The 19,432-nt window shown below is 43.5% G+C and overlaps 1 protein-coding gene across 1 annotated transcript; it reads right to left on the reverse strand.

The window, feature by feature from the left end:
- Nucleotides 1-14,287: 14,287 nt before the first annotated feature.
- Nucleotides 14,288-19,056, reverse strand: LOC119291736 (cysteine--tRNA ligase CPS1, chloroplastic/mitochondrial-like). The gene is made up of 9 exons (XM_037570546.1): nt 18,645-19,056; nt 17,932-17,995; nt 16,627-16,788; nt 16,139-16,309; nt 15,778-16,059; nt 15,561-15,686; nt 15,130-15,333; nt 14,857-15,039; nt 14,288-14,766 (listed from the first exon to the last, which is right to left on the reverse strand). The coding sequence occupies exons 1-9, from the start codon at nt 18,935-18,937 to the stop codon at nt 14,560-14,562; spliced, it is 1,692 nt and encodes a 563-aa protein (XP_037426443.1). The 5' UTR covers nt 18,938-19,056; the 3' UTR covers nt 14,288-14,559.
- Between the last annotated feature and the right edge of the window lie 376 nt (nt 19,057-19,432).

The following is a 19,432-nucleotide window of genomic DNA, read 5'->3' on the forward strand; positions in this document are numbered from 1 at the left end:
GTGATCATTCATGTTTACCTTCAATACATCATCCAAACTAAGAGATTTGGAAAGATTCAAGGTTGATCAAGACTAAGTCAAGAGTGAATCAAGTTGATCAACTCACAAAGCGTAAAAGATGTACCGAGAGGGATCAAGTGATCCCATGGTATGGTAAGCATTGTCCATTGCACTTTGTGTACTAACCCATGGTCTATGTGAGAGTTCTATGTGGGGTTAGGTACATGTCCATGGGCTTGCGTCAAGAGGAAGATATCATACAACCCATGGAAAGGATGACATCAAGTAGTGATCGTCATCAAGATTGTCATGTGCAAGTTCAAGTGTAGAATCACGAAGAGATCAAGTGCTTGAAGCTTGCCATCCATTGTGGTGTCAATGGACTTGTGAAGATGTGGCTAAGAGTGGCTCACCCATAGTGGAGTATGGGGGAGCAATCGTCTAGTCTCCATCGACCCAACGCAATCAAGAAAGGTGGTCCATCTTGCGGAGGACAAGATCGTCATCATCTAGCTCAAGTGGATCATGTGAAAGGAAAAGGTTTGCCCTTGATAGGTTTTCTATTTTACTGGTCTCATGGTGGTAGTTGGGAGACCGGGTTATAGGATCGATAGTCGTACTATCAAGGGGGGCTCTCAAGTGAGTAGCTTGATCGTATCATTCGTCGAGAGCTCAAACCATTGCATCCTTGCATCATGTTTCTTGGTTCTTGTTTGGTTCTCTTTGTGAGTCTTAGATCTTATGGTCATCTTGATGACAAGCTTGAGTTCATAGAAAACGGAGTTTGCATGCGTCTTCTATGATGTTTTTGGTGTTGGAGGTTTTACCGGTCTTTTCCGAGGAAGGGTTCTCACCATTTTCTTTTGGGCCTTTTCTCATTTGCTTATTATTGGTATTTCTATCAATATTGTGTTAGCCCTTATCGCTAGCTTTCCAACAAACTTGGTTCCGCGAATTCGGAGTCCGAATGCAGAAGTTGTGGTAGTTTTGGTGTTCTGAAAAGGCTGTAGCGGTACTACCGCGGGCAGGAGCGGAAGTAATTTTTTACTACCGCCCTTGGGAGCGGTACTACCACTTGGAGCAGTACTACCGCGCCTACTTCCGTGGCTACTTCCGCACGGGACCAAAAACTCGTCAAAAGTCCAGCGGTGGTAGGCACGGATGTAATTTTTTAGTACCACTCGCAAGCAGTAGTACCGCTACCCTTAGCAGTAGTACCGCTACCCCTAGCGGTAGTACCGTGATGTCAAGCGGTACTACCGCTCGGTGCGGGCTGTGAGCATAACGGTTGGATTTTTCCCCACCTATAAAAGGGGGTCTTCTTCCCCATTGAACCTTATCCTTTGAGCTCGTGTTCTTCCCCCATTGTTGACCTTCTTCGATCTTGCTAACTCTCAATCCCTCCATGGATTCTTGCTAGTTTTTGAGGGAAAAGAGAGAGGAGATCTAGATCCACATTTCCACTAATCACTTTCTCCTCTATGTGAGGGGAACCCCTTGGATCTTGATCTTGGAGTTCTTGGTGTTCTCCTTCTTGTTCTTCCTCTCATTTTCCTCCCTAGCATTAGTTGCTTCAGTGGGATTTGAGAGAGAAGGACTTGGGCACTCCGTGTGCCCTTGCCATTGCATTTGGTGCATCGGTTTGAGTTCTCCACGGTGATACGTGGAAGTGAAGTTTGAGAAGCTTATTACTCTTGGGTGTTTGGGCACCCTAGAGCTTGTTCCTCTTGGGTGCCTTGGTGCCCTAGACGGTTGGTGGTGTTCGGAGCTCAATCATTGTGGTGTAAAGCTACGGGCAAGCGTCGGGGTCTCCAATTAGGTTGTGGAGATTGCCCCGAGCAATTTGATGGGTACTGGTGACCGCCCCCAAGGGTTGCCAAAGTGTACGGGTTCGGTGACCGCCCCCAAGGGTCGCCATTTGTACGGGTTCGGTGACCGCCCTCAAGGGTCCCTTAGTGGACGCACGGAATCTTGCATTGTGCGAGGGCGTGAGGAGATTACAGTGGCCCTAGTGGCTTCTTGGGGAGCATTGTGCCTCCACACCGCTCCAAACGGAGATTAGCATCCGCAAGGGTGTGAACTTCTGGATACATCGTCGTCTCCGTGTGCCTCGGTTATCTCTTACCCGAGCCCCTTTACTTATGCACTTTACTTTGTGATAGCCATATTGTTCTTTGTCATATATCTTGCTATCACATAGTTGCTTATCTTGCTTAGCATAAGTTGTTGGTGCACATATGTGAGCCTAGTTGTTGTAGGTTTTGTGCTTGATGAATTAACCTCTAGTTTTATTCCGCATTTGTTCAATCCTAAACCGTAATTATTTTAAAGCGCCTATTCACCCCCCCCCCTCTAGGCGACATCCTCGATCTTTCAATTGGTATCAGAGCCTCGTCTCTCTTTATTTGGCTTTACCGCCTAGAGAGTAAAGATGTCGACTAGGGGACTAGGATTCTCTGACACTCTTAGTTTCAATGGCACAAATTTTGATGTTTGGGTAATTCGCATGCTTAAACTCTTTAGGGTCATGGACCCAAATTTAGAGCGAATTGTAGATATGGGTTTTTCTCCTCCAAAGGATCCCCAAAGATTATCTTTAGAGGATGAGAAAAACTCTTATCTCAATGCTCAAGCTTCTAATGTGCTTTTCGATGCTTTGAGCAATGTAGTTATATTTGAACTCATGCCGTTCCGGGATGCTCATGAGTTGTGGACAAAGCTTCAAGATAAATATGGTGTGTCCAAGATTTGTGGGGATGATTGTTCTCCCTCCACCTCCGGTCGTATAGTCTTCTCAACTTCTTCTACTTCACCTACATGTGGTTTGCCACAAGGTAATGATATGGTGAGTAGTGTTGGTCATTGCAATGGTGATAGTATGCTTATTGTGGATGATCCTTCATCACTATATTATTGCAATGCTCCTTCTTTGGGCTTTAACACTTCGAGCACTCCAAATGTTTCACATGCTTGTGTTGATAGTCCTTGTATATCATGTAGAAATTGCTTGACTAAATCGCGTCATGATATGCTTGCTATGTCTTGTTGCCATGATAAAAATGCATCTATTTCCTCGAATTATTGTGCTAACAATGTAGAGGAAACCGAACACTCCATGGAACAAGATGTGGTGTTTAATGGTGCCTCAAGGGATCCTACATCATCATCTATTGCTTTTTGCCTTATGGCTAAGGCATCAAAGGTATCTCCTACTTTGTACCCCAATATGTCTCTTGATGATGATGTTGATGCTAATGAAGATAACGATAATGTTGCCTCCTTAAAAACTAAGGGGGAGATGACTTTTAAAGCTCTTCATAAAAATAAAATTGCTCGTTCCAACTTCATGGAAATTATGTCCATTGCCATTGAGGGCAAGAAATATATTGAGGAGTTGGAATCTCATCTCGAGGAGCATGAGGTCACCATTGAGAAAATGGAAGCTCATGGGCGTGATTACGCAAATGAGATCGTGGAGCTATCTCAAGCTCTTGAACATGAACAAACCACCTCCGAATCTCTTGAGGAGACTTTTGCTCTAGAATTATCTAGAGTGAGGGAATCTCATGATAGAGCTCTTGAGGTGGCCAACGATTTCAAAACTAAAAATGCTAAGCTTGAAGTTTCTCATGCTAGACTCCTTGAGGATTTTGAGCACCTCGAAAATGGCTCAAGGGTCATCAAGGGTGAGCTCATCAAACTCACCAAGTCTCATGCCCAACTTGAAGCTTCTTATTTAAAAGAGCTTTCCAAGTTGCCTTCTCCTCTTGTTGTTAATGATGATGCTTGTGCTACTAATTCTATTACTTGTGAAGCATCCATTTTGAAGGAGAATGTTGAGCTACGGGCTCAACTTGAGGTGCTATCTAGCAAATGGGAAATTGGAAGAAAGTCATGAAAATCTCTCAAGCTCTCATGATGATCTTCTAGTATCCCATAGTGTGCTAAAGATAGCTCATGAGGCCATGATTGCTAAGGTAACATCTAGTGAGCCTCATGTGGATACTAGCACTACTTCCAGTCAAAATAGTATATTGCCATGTGCTAGTCCTTGTAATTCATCTACTCACAATGTTGGTACATCTTGTGATGAATTGCTTTCCTTGCCTTGTTGCTCTAACGATGAAGCTTATACTTCCTCTAGTACTTGTGTTGAGACTAACCATGTAGATGAAATCAAAGAGCTCAAGGCCCAAGTCACTTCTTTGAAGATAGACTTGGAAAAGTGTCATGAAGGGAAATCCACACTCAACAATATCTTGAGTGTGCAAAAATCCCCCAATGACAAAGGTGGACTTGGATTCAACCCCAATAAGAAGAAGAAATCCAAGATGAACAAAAAGAAGGGCCAAGAACAAGTCAAGAATTCGGCCAAGATTGTTTGCTTCAAGTGCAAAGTAGAAGGGCATCATGTTAGATCTTGCCCATTGAAGAAGAAGGCCATTAGTGTCAAGCAACAAGGGAAGAGGGCACAAGTTCAATCACATGATCAACCTCAAGTTGAAGAAAGGCCTCTTCCCAAGAAGACTCAAGTTAATGTTTCTCAAGTTGAGAAATCAAGTGAGAAGAAAGTGAAGAGTAGACGTTGCTACATATGTCGTGAGAAAGGTCACCTCGCTTCTTCATGCACTAGTGGTAACTTATCCAACCCAATTATTATTGATGATGTCTATTCTCTTGGGAAGGATAAGGTTGGCAATGTGGTTGCCAAGTTTGTTGGTACTCAAAGTGGTTTGAAGCAAAGAACCATTTGGGTAGCCAAGCCTATTGTGACTAACCTCTTAGGACCCAACTTGGTTGGGGACCAACTAGCTCAACTTGATCAATAGGTGTTGTTGGAGGGCATTGGAGACTTGGCTACATTATGAAGAATTAAGGGGACTTCATCACTCTTATTGTCTCAAGCCAAGTCAATTGAATCATCAAGTTTATTTCTTATATCCAATATGCCTCCTTGCGGTAACTTGTACTTAAAATTGCTTACATTGAAAGTTACTTGCCTCCCTTGCATGTTTTGGTTTTGTTCCTTGCATGTGTTTGTATATGTTATGATTCCAACTTGCTTATCTTGAGCAATCAAGTATGTGTGTGTTGGTTTGCACATCATGTACGTGTGTGTCATGCGTTGAGCCTTTATGCTTCTTGTTTGTATCCTAGTTGGCTCGTGTGAGAGATTAATGGAACATCCCATTTTGGGGGAGTGATGTGCTTTGTGCACCTCACAATCCTATAAATGTGTGTACATGAGGAATACCATCTAATATTGATATTACAAGATTATCTAGTCGCTAGGTGGTATATCTCTCATGAGAAATTCAAATTCTAAAAATTCCATTGATTATCTCGTGTTGGATCCTCTTATTGCCTCTTGTTAAGTTCTTATTGGTATCACATTATGGGGGAGTAATATGGTAAGTGCATAGTACAAGCCTAGAAAATGTGTACATTTGAGATATTGTCACCTAGAATTGATATTGTAAATTATCTTGTTCCTAGGTGGCATGTTAGCTCTACAAGTTGCAATTTGCTTTTTGTTTGGAGTGAAGATGATGTCGGATATCCTTGCTATCTACCACAGGGAATTATTTCCAAATACTTATTGTCTTTTGACAATTGGTAATCACTTATGTGTGGTAGAATTTAATTGATCATCTTTACATTGGCTTTTGTTTATTTGCCTTTTTCTCTTGCCAAGGTTTGTGTCAACTCCCGTTGTCTTCCCTACCACTTGTGGATCTTGTTTATTTATTGTTCTTGTCTAGTGTTTTCTAGATATAGTGAAAGTGGTGATCCCACCTTGTGCATTTTGTATTCAAATGCAAATCCTATATAATGCACAACTCGTGGGGGAGCTATCCTATTTTCTTTAGAACACTCTTCTTGTGATCCTTATCAAGTGTGTTTTGGTGGAAGGCAAGCCATTTCTTTTTGGTACTTTGTGCCATCATGAAACTTTGTGGAGAGCCTGGTTTGTTTGGAACCATCCTCTCTTTGGGAGTTTGACATCTTTAGTTTAGTGTGTATCAATGGATATCTCATTCCTTGATGTATCTTTAATGATATCTTCCAAGTGATGATTTCTCCATTTGGTATCCTTTTCACTTGGCATTTCTTTGTTTGGTTCCGGGTTTTGAAAGTCTTGAGCATGCATGTTTACTTCATGTATTTCATTTGGCATGCTTTCTTTCTTTGACTCAATATATAGGGGAAACTCCACCTAGTCTCAATTTGGATGAGATGTGCATGAAATTCATTTTCATATCTATATGCACATATTTATGTGGAATTTGTCCTATGTATTGGTGTTTCTAACTATTTGGTCCCGATGAGTTTGGGTACCGTTTAGTTTGTGTTGTTCTTCTAGGAACATTTGGAGATGCATTGGATGCTCGGCTCACTCACAAGGAAGGTGTTGTCACCATGTGCATATTGGAGTCAAGCTAGGATGATCAATGAACTACTATCTACCTTCAATTGGTATCTACTACATCCTTCTAATGATATCTCGGTAACAAGTATCTATTCATGCTTTCTCCTCTTGCATTCAACCTTGTGTAGGTTGCATCTTGGCATGATATTCATTCCATATCTTGTGATACTTGTTTCCTTTCTCAAAGCATCCCAACGATGATCTCTTGTTTCTAGTTGTGATGCCTTTGATGGATGTGTGTTTGGACTTCATTTATATACAATAAGACCATATCTAGCCATGTGCTATGCTTTCAAGCAAATATCTTATTGGTATATTTATGACTTCCTTGTGGATATCTTGTTCCTTCGTGTTGTAACTATTTCGGGTGTACATCCTTCTTTGTAGATATATATATCATCATGATTTCGTCTACATAGAACCTTATACACTTGAGAGAAATTACATCTATAGTTGATATCTTTTCTTTCACGTCCACCTTGTCTTCTTATGTTATTTCTTTGGTGGCTCTGTGAAAGCTTTTGCCTTGAGTGTGTGTCCTCTATCATTGCATCTTGTTGCACTCTTGTGTGGTGAAGATTATTTTCCTCTTGCTTATCTTTATGAGGTTTTTGCCATCTTAATTGGTATCCCTCGTCTTGATGAGCCTCCCCTCGTCTATCTTCACCACGGGTTGTCACAAGCATAGGTTCTCTTTTGCTTATTAGTAAACTTGTGAACCCAATTGCCAGTTGTGTGTGGGAATGATAGGCCTTGCACCGTGTGCCTCATTCTTTCAAGACTATGTTGATGCTTAATTCTCATCCTAATCTTAGTCTTCTCAAGTGCTTCGCCATGACTCACACACATCATTTTGGTTGAGCCTATTCTTAAGTTGCCTCTTTTACATGTTGCTCAACCATGTGCTTGTTGCAAGCGCTAGGCTTTGTTTCATATATGCTCACTTGCACTGGATGTGAGTTTCTATTGATTTTGGGGGAGCTATGATCCTATTTTGTGCACTTTGTATTCAAATACAAAAATTCTTATGTGTGCACAAATCATGGGGAGCTTCTCTAGTTTCTTTAGAACACTCCTTTGCGCTTTTCATAATATCTTTATTCTTGTGGCATGTAGGATCATTGGTCTAGTTGGTTCAATTGATATTCGTTGATTGCTTGCTTCAATTGGTATCTTCTGATTGCTTGTGTCTCTCTTTGTTATGTCTTTGTGGCATATCTTTCTGTTGCAATCTTTGGGCATCAATATAGTTTGTCTTCCTCCAAGTATTGGCAGTTGGATATGTGTATTCCATTCCACTCTCTTGTTGAGAAATACACAATTTATGGAGGACCACAATTTATATTGGCCTTCTAAGATTTTCGCCCATTTTGGCAATCGATGCCAATGGGGGAGAAGTTTCAGAGAGTTTTGTGGAGTAGCTTTGATTTTTGTTTCCTTAGCATTTGCATCTCATATGCATGCATTATTGGTTGGTGCATTGCATGGTGATGCATAATTCCTTATATAAACTCTCTTGAAAGTGATTGTCATCAATTACCAAAATGGGGGAGATTGAAAGGACATGCGGTGCCCCCATGTGTGGTTTTGGTAATTGATGAGATTCTCTATGGACTAATGGTTGCATTGAGTTATATTTGAAGGATTTGTCGATAGGCATTTCTTGAAGTCCATGTGTTGGTTTCAAGGAGTTTATGTGTTGACCAAGGTGCTATTAAGGAATTATCCAAAGATTGGTCATGTGAGTGTTGAGCTTATTGCAAGCATGTCTTGAAGAAGAAGATTGTGTGATCATTCATGTTTACCTTCAAGACATCATCCAAACTAAGAGATTTGGAAAGATTCAAGGTTGATCAAGACTAAGTCAAGAGTGAATCAAGTTGATCAACTCACAAAGCGTAAAAGATGCACCGAGAGGGATCAAGTGATCCCATGGTATGGTAAGCATTGTCCATTGCACTTTGTGTACTAACCCATGGTCTATGTGAGAGTTCTATGTGGGGTTAGGTACATGTCCATGGGCTTGCGTCAAGAGGAAGATATCATACAACCCATGGAAAGGATGACATCAAGTAGTGATCGTCATCAAGATTGTCATGTGCAAGTTCAAGTGTAGAATCACGAAGAGATCAAGTGCTTGAAGCTTGCCATCCATTGTGGTGTCAATGGACTTGTGAAGATGTGCCGAAGAGTGGCTCACCCATAGTGGAGTATGGGGAGCAATCGTCTAGTCTCCATCGACCCAACGCAATCAAGAAAGGTGGTCCATCTTGCGGAGGACAAGATCGTCATCATCTAGCTCAAGTGGATCATGTGCAAGGCAAAGGTTTTCCCTTGATAGGTTTTATATTTTACTGGTCTCATGGTGGTAGTTGGGAGACCGGGTTATAGGATCGATAGCCGTACTATCAAGGGGGGCTCTCAAGTGAGTAGCTTGATCGTATCGTTCGTCGAGAGCTCAAACCATTGCATCCTTGCATCATGTTTCTTGGTTCTTGTTTGGTTCTCTTTGTGAGTCTTAGAGCTTATGGTCATCTTGATGACAAGCTTGAGTTCATCGAAAACGGAGTTTGCATGCGTCTTCTATGATGTTTTCGGTGTTGGAGGTTTTACCGATCTTTTCCGAGGAAGGGTTCTCACCATTTTATTTCGGGCCTTTTCTCATTTGCTTATTATTTGTATTTCTATCAATATTGTGTTAGCCCTTGTCGCTAGCTTTCCAACAAACTTGGTTTCGTCGAATTCGGAGTCCGAATGCAGAAGTTGTGGTAGTTTTGGTGTTCTGAAAAGGCTGCAGCGGTACTACCGCGGGCAGGAGCAGAAGTAATTTTTTACTACCGCCCTTGGGAGCGGTACTACCACTTGGAGCAGTACTACCGCGCCTACTTCCGTGGCTACTTCCGCACGGGACCAAAAACTCGTCAAAAGTCCAGCGGTGGTAGGCACGGATGTAATTTTTTAGTACCGCTCGAAGCAGTAGTACCGCTACCCTTAGCAGTAGTACCGCTACCCCTAGCGGTAGTACCGTGATGTCAAGCGGTACTACCGCTCGGTGCGGGCTGTGAGCATAACGGTTGGATTTTTCCCCACCTATAAAAGGGGGTCTTCTTCCCCATTGAACCTTATCCTTTGAGCTCGTGTTCTTCCCCCATTGTTGACCTTCTTCGAGCTTGCTAACTCTCAATCCCTCCATGGATTCTTGCTAGTTTTTGAGGGAAAAGAGAGAGGAGATCTAGATCCACATTTCCACCAATCACTTTCTCCTCTATGTGAGGGGAACCCCTTGGATCTTGATCTTGGAGTTCTTGGTGTTCTCCCTCTTGTTCTTCCTCTCATTTTCCTCCCTAGCATTAGTTGCTTCGGTGGGATTTGAGAGAGAAGGACTTGGGCACTCCGTGTGCCCTTGCCATTGCATTTGGTGCATCAGTTTGAGTTCTCCACGGTGATACGTGGAAGTGAAGTTTGAGAAGCTTATTACTCTTAGGTGTTTGGGCACCCTAGAGCTTGTTCCTCTTGGGTGCCTTGGTGCCCTAGACGGTTGGTGGTGTTCGGAGCTCAATCATTGTGGTGTAAAGCTCCGGGCAAGCGTCGGGGTCTCCAATTAGGTTGTGGAGATCGCCCCAAGCAATTTGACGGGTACCGGTGACCGCCCCCAAGGGTTGCCAAAGTGTACGGGTTCGGTGACCGCCCCCAAGGGTCGCCATTTGTACGGGTTCGGTGACCGTCCTCAAGGGTCCCTTAGTGGAATCACGGCATCTTGCATTGTGCGAGGGCGTGAGGAGATTACGGTGGCCCTAGTGGCTTCTTGGGAAGCATTGTGCCTCCACACCGCTCCAAACGGAGATTAGCATCCGCAAGGGTGTGAACTTCGGGATACATCGTCGTCTCCGCGTGCCTCGGTTATCTCTTACCCGAGCCCCTTTACTTATGCACTTTACTTTGTGATAGCCATATTGTTTTTTGTCATATATCTTGCTATCACATAGTTGCTTATCTTGCTTAGCATAAGTTGTTGGTGCACATATGTGAGCCTAGTTGTTGTAGGTTTTGTGCTTGACAAATTAACCGCTAGTTTTATTCCGCATTTGTTCAAGCCTAAACCGTAATTATTTTAAAGCGCCTATTCACCCCCCCCCCTCTAGGCGACATCCTCGATCTTTCACTAGTGGTTGAGGGGGGGGGTTATTATAGACTAGGGAGCAGCCCGACATGATAAGACATAAATTCCCTTCAATGATATGATCGTTAGGTGGTAGGATATTTTGGGACAGCTGGCGCATAGCACAGTAATGATCGGAAGTTTGATCTCTCAAATTCCTCAAGGCTATCATGATCCTCACTTGTAGGCATCCGTAATGGCGAATTCCTAACTCCTCAGTCAGAAGAAATTCCTCAGAGAACAGAAGATCTTCGTCTCTGTCACTGAATAAATTGACTGAACTGTATGAGATTTCCAATGGCTTCACTCGAAAGGATTGGGTAGGTGTAGGATTTGAGTTGAGCATCACTTGGAAAGTGTTTCCTTAGTATTACCTCGACCCCCTTTAACAGTATGGTGTTTCCTATGACTCAAGAAAGAGAAAATGAAACTACGAAAACAAAAGTCTTCACGCTTCACAATCCTCGCATGAATATCCAAGTCTCCAAGGTCACACCAATTTCTTCACTTTCAAAGTCTTCAAGAAAACCAAACTCTTCATATGAAGACATACATTTTTAGGGGTCGATTTTCATCGTAAGTATCAAACTCCTCATCGACTTATAGATCCTGTCTACACTCACAAACACATTAGTCCCTTAACCTATAAGTCTTCAATACAACAAAATCACTACGGGGCACTAGATGCACTTACATATGCTATGTTGTGTACCAGACCTGATGTGTGCCTTGCTATAAGTTTAGCAGGGAGGTACCAAAGTAATCTAGGAGTGGATCACTGGACAGCGGTCAAGAACATCCTGAAGTACTTGAAAAGGACTAAGGATATGTTTCTCGTTTATGGAGGTGACAAAGAGCTCATCGTAAATGGTTACGTCGATGCTAGCTTTGACACTGATCCGGATGACTCTAAGTCACAAACTGGATACATATTTATATTGAATGGTGGAGCTGTCATTTGGTGTAGTTCCAAGCAGAGCGTCGTGGCGGGATCTATGTGTGAAGCGGAGTACATAGCTGCTTCGGAAGCAACAAATGAAGGAGTTCATATCCGATCTAGGTGTAATACCTAGTGCATCGGGTCCAATGAAAATCTTTTGTGACAATACTAGAGCAATCGCCTTAGCAAAGGAATCCAGATTTCACAAAAATACCAAACACATCAAGAGACGCTTCAACTCCATATGTGATCTAGTCGAGGGAGACATAGAGATTTGCAAAATACATACGGGTCTGAGGCCCATTGACTAATTAATCATCTTCCATGAGAAAAACATGATCAGCACTAGGACTCCATGGGTGTTAGAATCATTACAATGTAATCTAGATTATTGACTCTAGTGCAAGTGGGAGACTGAAGGAAATATGTCCTAGAGGCAATAATAAAGTTGTTATTTTATATTTCCTTATTTCATGATAAATGTTTATTATTCATTCTAGAATTGTATTAACCGGAAACTTGATACATGTGTGGATACATAGACAAAACACCGTGTCCCTAGTAAGCCTCTACTAGACTAGCTCGTTAATCAAAGATGGTTAAGTTTCCTAACCATAGACATGTGTTGTCATTTGATGAACGGGATCACATCATTAGAGAACGATGTGATGGACAAGACCCATCCGTTAGCTTAGCATAATGATCGTTCAGTTTTATTGCTATTGCTTTCTTCATGTCAAATACATATTCCTCTGACTATGAGATTATGCAACTCCCGGATACCGGAGAAATGCCTTGTGTGCTATCAAACGTCACAACGTAACTGGGTAATTATAAAGATGATCTACGGGTATCTCCGAAGATGTTTGTTGGGTTGGCGTAGATCGAGATTAGGATTTGTCACTCTGAGTATCGGAGAGGTATCTCTGGGCCCTCTCGGTAATGCACATCATAAAAAGCCTTGCAAGCAAAGTGACTAATGAGTTAGTTGCAGGATGATGCATTACGAAACGAGTAAACAGACTTGCCGGTAACGAGAATGAACTAGGTATGAAGATACCGACGATCGAATCTCGGGCAAGTAACATACCAATGACAAAGGGAATAATGTATGTTGTCATAATGGTTCGACCGATAAAGATTTTCGTAGAATATGTTGGAGCCAATATGAGCATACAGGTTGCGCTATTGGTTATTGACCGGAGAGGTGTCTCAGTCATGTCTACATAGTTCTCGAACCCGTATGGTCTGCACGCTTAACGTTCGATGACGATTTTGTATTATATGAGTTATGTGATTTGGTAACCGAATGTTGTTCGGAGACCCGGATGAGATCACAGACATGACGAGGAGTCTCGAAATGGTCGAGAGGTAAAGATTGATATATGGGATGATAGTATTCGGACAACGAAAGTGTTTCGGATAGTATCAGATATTTATCGGACTACCGGGGGGTTACCGAAACCCCCCGGGGGAATAATGGGCCTTATGGGCCATAAGAGGGGAGCACACCAGCCCACAAGGGGTGGCGCCCCCCCCCCTAAGGCAGGAGGCCGAATAGAAGGAAGAGGGGGTTCAGCCCCTCTTCCCTTCCTCCTTTCCCTCTTCCCTTTTTCCCCCTTCCGGTAAAAGGAAAAGGAGGGGGGGATTGGACTAGGGGCCCAAGTAGGATTCCTCTTACTTGGGGCGCCCCAAGGCTGCTCCCCTCCCCCCCCCCCCACATATATATACATGGGGAGGGGGCGCCTAGAACAGACACCAACAATTGTTAGCCGTGTGTGGCGCGCCCTCCACAGTTTATGCATCCGGTCATATTCTCGTAGTGCTTACGCGAAGCCCTGCGCAGATAACTTCATCATCACCGTCACCACGCCGTCGTACTGACGGAACTCATCTACTTCCTCGACACTCTGCTGGATCAAGAGTTCGAGGGACGTCATCGAGTTGAACGTGCGCAGAACTCGGAGGTGTCGTACGTTCGGTACTTGCTTAGTCGGAACGAGAAAAAATTTGACTACATCAACCGCGTTGTCAAAGGCTTCCGCTTTTGGTCTACGAGGGTACGTAGACACATTCTCCCCCTCTCGTTGCTATGCATCTCCTAGATAGATCTTGCGTGAGGGTAGGAATTTTTTTGAAATTGCATGCTACGTTCCCGAACGGCCGGCGCCCCGCACACTCGGATTAAAAAAGGATACCTGTCGTCGCTGACGTGTGGGTCCACGGTATGTGGTCATCATTAATAAAGACGCGGGAGGTAGTTGACTGGTCGATATATGGGGACGCGGCGGACACTGAGCGGACGAGCGGCTCGTCTGCACCGACACATTTCAGGCCCAAATTTAGGTCAGAAATGGATCCATGCGGACGCGTTTTGAGAATAGGCCGGCGTGTTGGGCCATCATTTTTGTCAATGGCGACCCGTTGGGCTATCATTTTTGTCAATGGCGACCCAAACCCGACGTGGACGGACTAAATAGGTCAATCGCGTTGGAGTTGCTCATGCCTGACGGCAATGGCACGCACTTACTACTTCACCGGCTGTCCTGTAGTAGCTGGCAACGAGGTAGGTTCACGAGTTAACGTACGTGCCCCTCCGTAGCTCCATCGGCTGGATGCTGCTGGACACGGCTGGCAGGGGCATCGTCGTCGTCACCGGCAGAGAGCATCGCCACGACAGGCAAGCCGCTCGCTCTTCTCTCTCTCTGTCATCATCATGGTGAAAGACGTGTCCAGTTCTGGTTGTCAGGAGATTATGTACGACGCCCAACTTCACCATTTCATTCATTCAAATTCAACACGGGAGACTAATAATAGTGAAGTATACCAATATACGGAGGACCCTTCAATTTGTCCTCCTACGCAACAACCGACACAACACGGGTCTCGTCTCTTGAGTCAACTTGGAACCCCTACAGAAACACCACGTCCAAAACTGGCGATATTGCATGAGTAAAATCTGCACCAGCGCAATAAGATCCGTACGTTGTACACTGTCATCTGTTAAACCAGGCACATATTAATCACCGACTACTCCCGTTCGCATGGTCTCCACACCGTCCCGGTAGGCTCGTCCATCAGGGCGATGCCTTTGCCCGCGAGCTCCTTCCTGATCTGGTCCGACACGTCGAACTGCTTGTTGTTCCTCGCGGCGATCCTCTGCTCAATCTGCTCCTGCAGCGATTCCTCGGTCAGCCCTGCCCGCTTCAGTGCCTTGTCCTTCAGCTGCTTCAGTACCTGCATTGACTCGAAATTTGCCCATGTCACACACAATCATCATCCTAGGAGAAAGATGACATGTCTAGATAATGTGGCTTTAGTTCATACCTCTGCCAAAGGAGAGGGTGGCATCAGACCAAGGATGGATAGCTTGTGTTTAATTTCTGCTCCCAGTGCATTCAGAGCTTGAATGTGATCTTCCGGCTGCTTCTGTGGCCGCTGTTGCTTCTGCTGCTGCTTCTTTTGCTGCTGTTGCTTCTTCTTTTGTTGTTCCAGTTTTTGCTGCAGCTTCTGAAAGTAGAAATGCGTTTGATGAACCACTGTGAACTGGACATACATTTGTTCCAGCATTCAAAGCAGCATATTATTGCTTCAACATACCTTCAAATCATTTAAATTGCCGTTTATTGCCTTCAGCAGCTCCATGAAGCCATCCAGCACATCTGTCGTTCGAAGATCATCTGACATTGATTCCAAAAAAGCTTTATTGTGGTCCTCAACCAGTTTTTGCTCCTCGGCTGGGACTGGGACAGATGTATTCTCTTCACCATGCAGAGACACCACTTCATCACAGTCATATAAAGTCTGCATACAATTTATATCAGTGAGATGACCAAACATCAAAGGTCTGGCTCAAAATTCAATTGCTGAGACATAAATGTGTTGAATGCCTAAACTTTGATTTGAAACCAAATCATGACTAACACTCCCTCCGTCTGAAAAAGCTTGTCCCTCAAATGGATGTATCTAGCACCATCCATTTGAGGGACAATCGGACAGAGGGAGTATGATTGAAGTTCCAGGTAAATCACCTGATAAATGTAGTACACACGATCAGATGCAATCTCAAGTGCTTTATCAGAATGATTCGCGTCTGATTTATAATGGGTGCGCATCAGGAAAAATCTCAGCGCCAAAGGATGATACAGAGTTATAATCTGAAAAGAAGAGAAATGTGAGATATCTCAGGAAACACCATACAGGTTTAAATGAGAATTATTAAAAGGAATCAGGTATCCATCTCCTTACATCTCTGATCGTGAAGAAGTTATTAACTGATTTTGACATTTTCTGATCATCAATGTTAATAAAGCCATTATGCATCCAGCATTTGACCTCACTTTCTGGATAAGCTGCTCGACTTTGTGCAAGCTCATTCTCATGATGAGGAAATATCAAATCTTTCCCTCCACCATGAATATCAAACACATGCCCTAAATAGTGAGCACTCATTGCACTGCATTCAATATGCCATCCTGGCCTTCCCTGACCCCAAGGGCTCTCCCAAGAAGGCTCACCTTCCTTAGCAGCCTGGACACGGTAATTCAAGCATAAGAAGAAACTGGCAGTGTCCAAGAGTAAACTCTACACAACAATGTATCAAACTTACCTTCCACAATGCAAAGTCTGCAGGGTTCCGCTTTCTTGTATCGACAGCAACCCGTGAACCAGCACGATTGTGGTCCAGTATCCTGCCAGATAAACTGAGATATTCGGGAAAATTGTCGACGGAGAAGTAAACATCACCGTCTACAACATAGGCCTTGTCATTCTTGATTATCTGTTCACAAACATACACAGAACTGGAAGAGTTTTACCAAGTGAAGAAAAATCTTGCAGTGTGAGATAAAAGGGACATTAGAACAATTTTAAAGAACAATTGTCACATAGAGTATGTTACACATAATTGACCACGATGGCAGGTGAAATAAGGTGCATGAGAAACTGTGGCTGGGTTTAGTTATACTTTATTACTCCGAATGGTGACAAACAGATGCGGTTAGTCATCTTTTAAAAAAAAAGCAACAAGCTGGAAAAATATCATGGCGTCGTAGCGTTCGAGGTAATTCTGAACAGTAAAGGACAAATTGAAAATACCTCTTTGATTAAGTCGGTGATATTGTCAATATGCTCTGTCACGCGTGGCTCGTGAGTAGGGGGCAGACACTGAAGCTCAGCCACATCAGTGAGGAACTCAGCGATGAACCGACTGCTCAAGCTAGTAACAGTTTCACCATTTTGATTTGCCCGTTTAATAATCTACAAAACCATAGCAAGTTCTGGAATCATGCTAAGGAAATAAGTTCATCTGGAAAAAATAATCAGAAGTGCATAAAATTGCATCATGCTGGGAAAGTGAACAGAGTGAAGTATTTATCTAAAAAGGAATAATAGGATGATAGCAACATATAAATGCTAAGTCATCAATTTTCACCAAAAAAAGCACCACCCGAACTCCCAATCAATCATGCACCCACCCACAATGGTAGCCGATAGTCATGGCTGACAGCAACTGTTACCTCTGGCGAAAAATGGCACATATCGAGGACAGACATTTTTATCAAGCTTCGTTCGGAAGTAAAGAAAATTGACTTAGGCTCCTTTGGTTCAAAGGAGAAGTGTAGGGAAAATCTAGGAATAGGAATCTTTTCTATGGTGGTATTATTCATGCCTTCGGTTCAAAGGAATGGGGCAAAGGAAAAATGAAGGAAATTTTCAAAGAAAAGCACAGGAATTCTAACATCCACTTGGACCTCTTTTTCAAATTCCTATGCACGAAGAACGATACTAAGATCCTTAGTGGCATCATAACATTCTAAGTACCCATTTTCATGTGGTTTGACTTTAGTTTGACCATGTTTATTAGGATTCCTGTGTTTTTTCAATTCCTGTGAACCAAACATCCAAGTTGACAGAAGTCATATGTTTAACAATCCTCCGTTTTATGCATGCGCCCCTACTATATTCCTATGTTTTTCTATTCCTGCGTTTTTAGAATCCTCTGAACCGAAGGAATCCTTAGAAATATCTTGTACATCAGAACCAGTATCCAATCGAGCTAACAACATCAGACAGATGTAATTGTATTTGCTTACAATTATCTCATTTTAAATTGAAGAGAAATTTTAGTATACTCTGAAACTTTTTACCAATCCCACCAAGTGGCTGACAAACTTCTTTGCCAGCCATATCGAGATCACAATAACTTCTTTGCCAAACTACTTTACAGAGGGAGTATATGTTTAGAAGAAAAAAATGCAGTCCTGTGTTAAAAAAAATAGATTGTTGAACCCATCCAGGTATTAGTTTACACGTGAAAAATTCAGCTTATGTAAAACAAATATCCTTCCATTTTCTCAACTAGTAAGTGCGCATCTGAAATGTTCTCGATGGATTTATTACCTTATCATCGATATCAGTGAAGTTGCGCACATATTCAACTTCATACCCCAAGAATTTAAGATACCTGCATTGAATCAAGGACCAATATTAAGTATTTTACCATATAGTCTTAATGCAATTGTTATTCTGCTCAATTACCATACAGTCTTCTAGAAAATGTATCAAAAATTCATTTTAGTAGACTGGATACAAGTTTGTTGCATCAGCTAATCTAAGCTGGTACAAGTTAAACACTGCCACACGTCGAATATACGCTAGTAACTTATGCGAACTGCGGAAGGCACAAAAGGCAAGAGAAATGACCAGAAGTGAAGGGTTTAAGCTATAGCACAAGTCAATAAACACGTAACCAGATTCCAGAAACTACTGGAACATATGCGGGTAAGACATTGTTGAAATCCATGTGAAGGGTACTAAACATACCATATCAGAGCACGATGAATAAAACATAATTCCACAACATTTCACTAGAGTTAAGTGGAGCAATTACCATTTGGGAGCATAGATCAAATAATCCTAGATCCAAGCACCCACCTGACTCTAGCGCTAAGCTAAACCCCCCAGTCCCCACACACTTCGAAGCACCAAATTCAGCAGGGTAGCAGCGGAAGCTCCACCGACGAAACGCATCGAGCTACACGCTCACAGCGAACCGATCTCGCGAATTGCGAATCTAGGCAGCGAGCGGGCACCGGATCGGAGCAGGGAGGTACCTGTAGAGGACGTCGAAGGCGACGTAGGCGCGGGCGTGGCCGACGTGGCTGAAGTCGTACGGCGTGACGCCGCAGACGTACATGCCGACCTTGCCCTCGACGCGCGGCACGAAGGGCTCCTTCTTCTTCGTCATCGAGTTGAAGAGCTGCAGCGGCGGCGGCGACGGCGTGCCCACCACCGCGGTCGCGGGGGCGGAGGGGAGAGCGGTCGCGGCCGGAGTCGCCGTCGTGCCCTCCGCGACAGTGAGGTTGGAGAGAAGGGTGGCCGCCGGCTGCGGCGTGTTCTCGGCCATCCCGACCGAGGACGGAGGGAAGGGTGGGGCAGACGCGCTAACCCTAGAAACGGCGGCGGCGGGGGGGCAGCGAGCAGGGGAGGACAGCACTGGTAAGCGAACGGGAATTTGCGGTGCTATCCCTGCCTTTAATTTGTGGGGATTACTTGGAGAAATTTTAAGACGCGCTCCTCTCGGGGGGAGGGGATTTGGGAGGATTTTGAGGGATTTAAATCCTCAATCCCTACCAATCGCCTTTAATTCCCTGTCAACTGAATATGCCCTTACTATCTTTATTAAGAGCATCTCCACCACCAAAAAAGTATAATTTGTAGAAATTAAAATTTTGGGTTTAGAAGAGAAAAATGACTCCACAAACTATATTGGAAAAACCATTTTGGTATTTGTAACACCCCGAATTCGATGCGTCAGGTGTCTGCCAGTTATTCGCCGTCATTGTCATGTCATTTATTTGTGTGTTGCATTTTATCATGTCATCATGTGCATCTCATTTTG

Source organism: Triticum dicoccoides, chromosome 4B (genome assembly GCF_002162155.2).
Source record: "Triticum dicoccoides isolate Atlit2015 ecotype Zavitan chromosome 4B, WEW_v2.0, whole genome shotgun sequence".
NCBI lineage: Eukaryota > Viridiplantae > Streptophyta > Magnoliopsida > Poales > Poaceae > Triticum > Triticum dicoccoides.

What these genes read in the sequence shown, in the direction of transcription:
- LOC119291736 (XM_037570546.1), bottom strand. Translation starts at nt 18,937, where the DNA reads ATGGCCGAGAACACGCCGCAGCCGGCGGCCACCCTTCTCTCCAACCTC. An exon ending in TCACTGATATCGATGATAAG is followed by an intron (nt 16,789 to 17,931) that starts GTAATAAATCCA and finishes ATGGTTTTGTAG; the next exon opens with ATTATTAAACGGGCAAATCA. An exon ending in GTGTGTACTACATTTATCAG is followed by an intron (nt 15,334 to 15,560) that starts GTGATTTACCTG and finishes AATTGTATGCAG; the next exon opens with ACTTTATATGACTGTGATGA.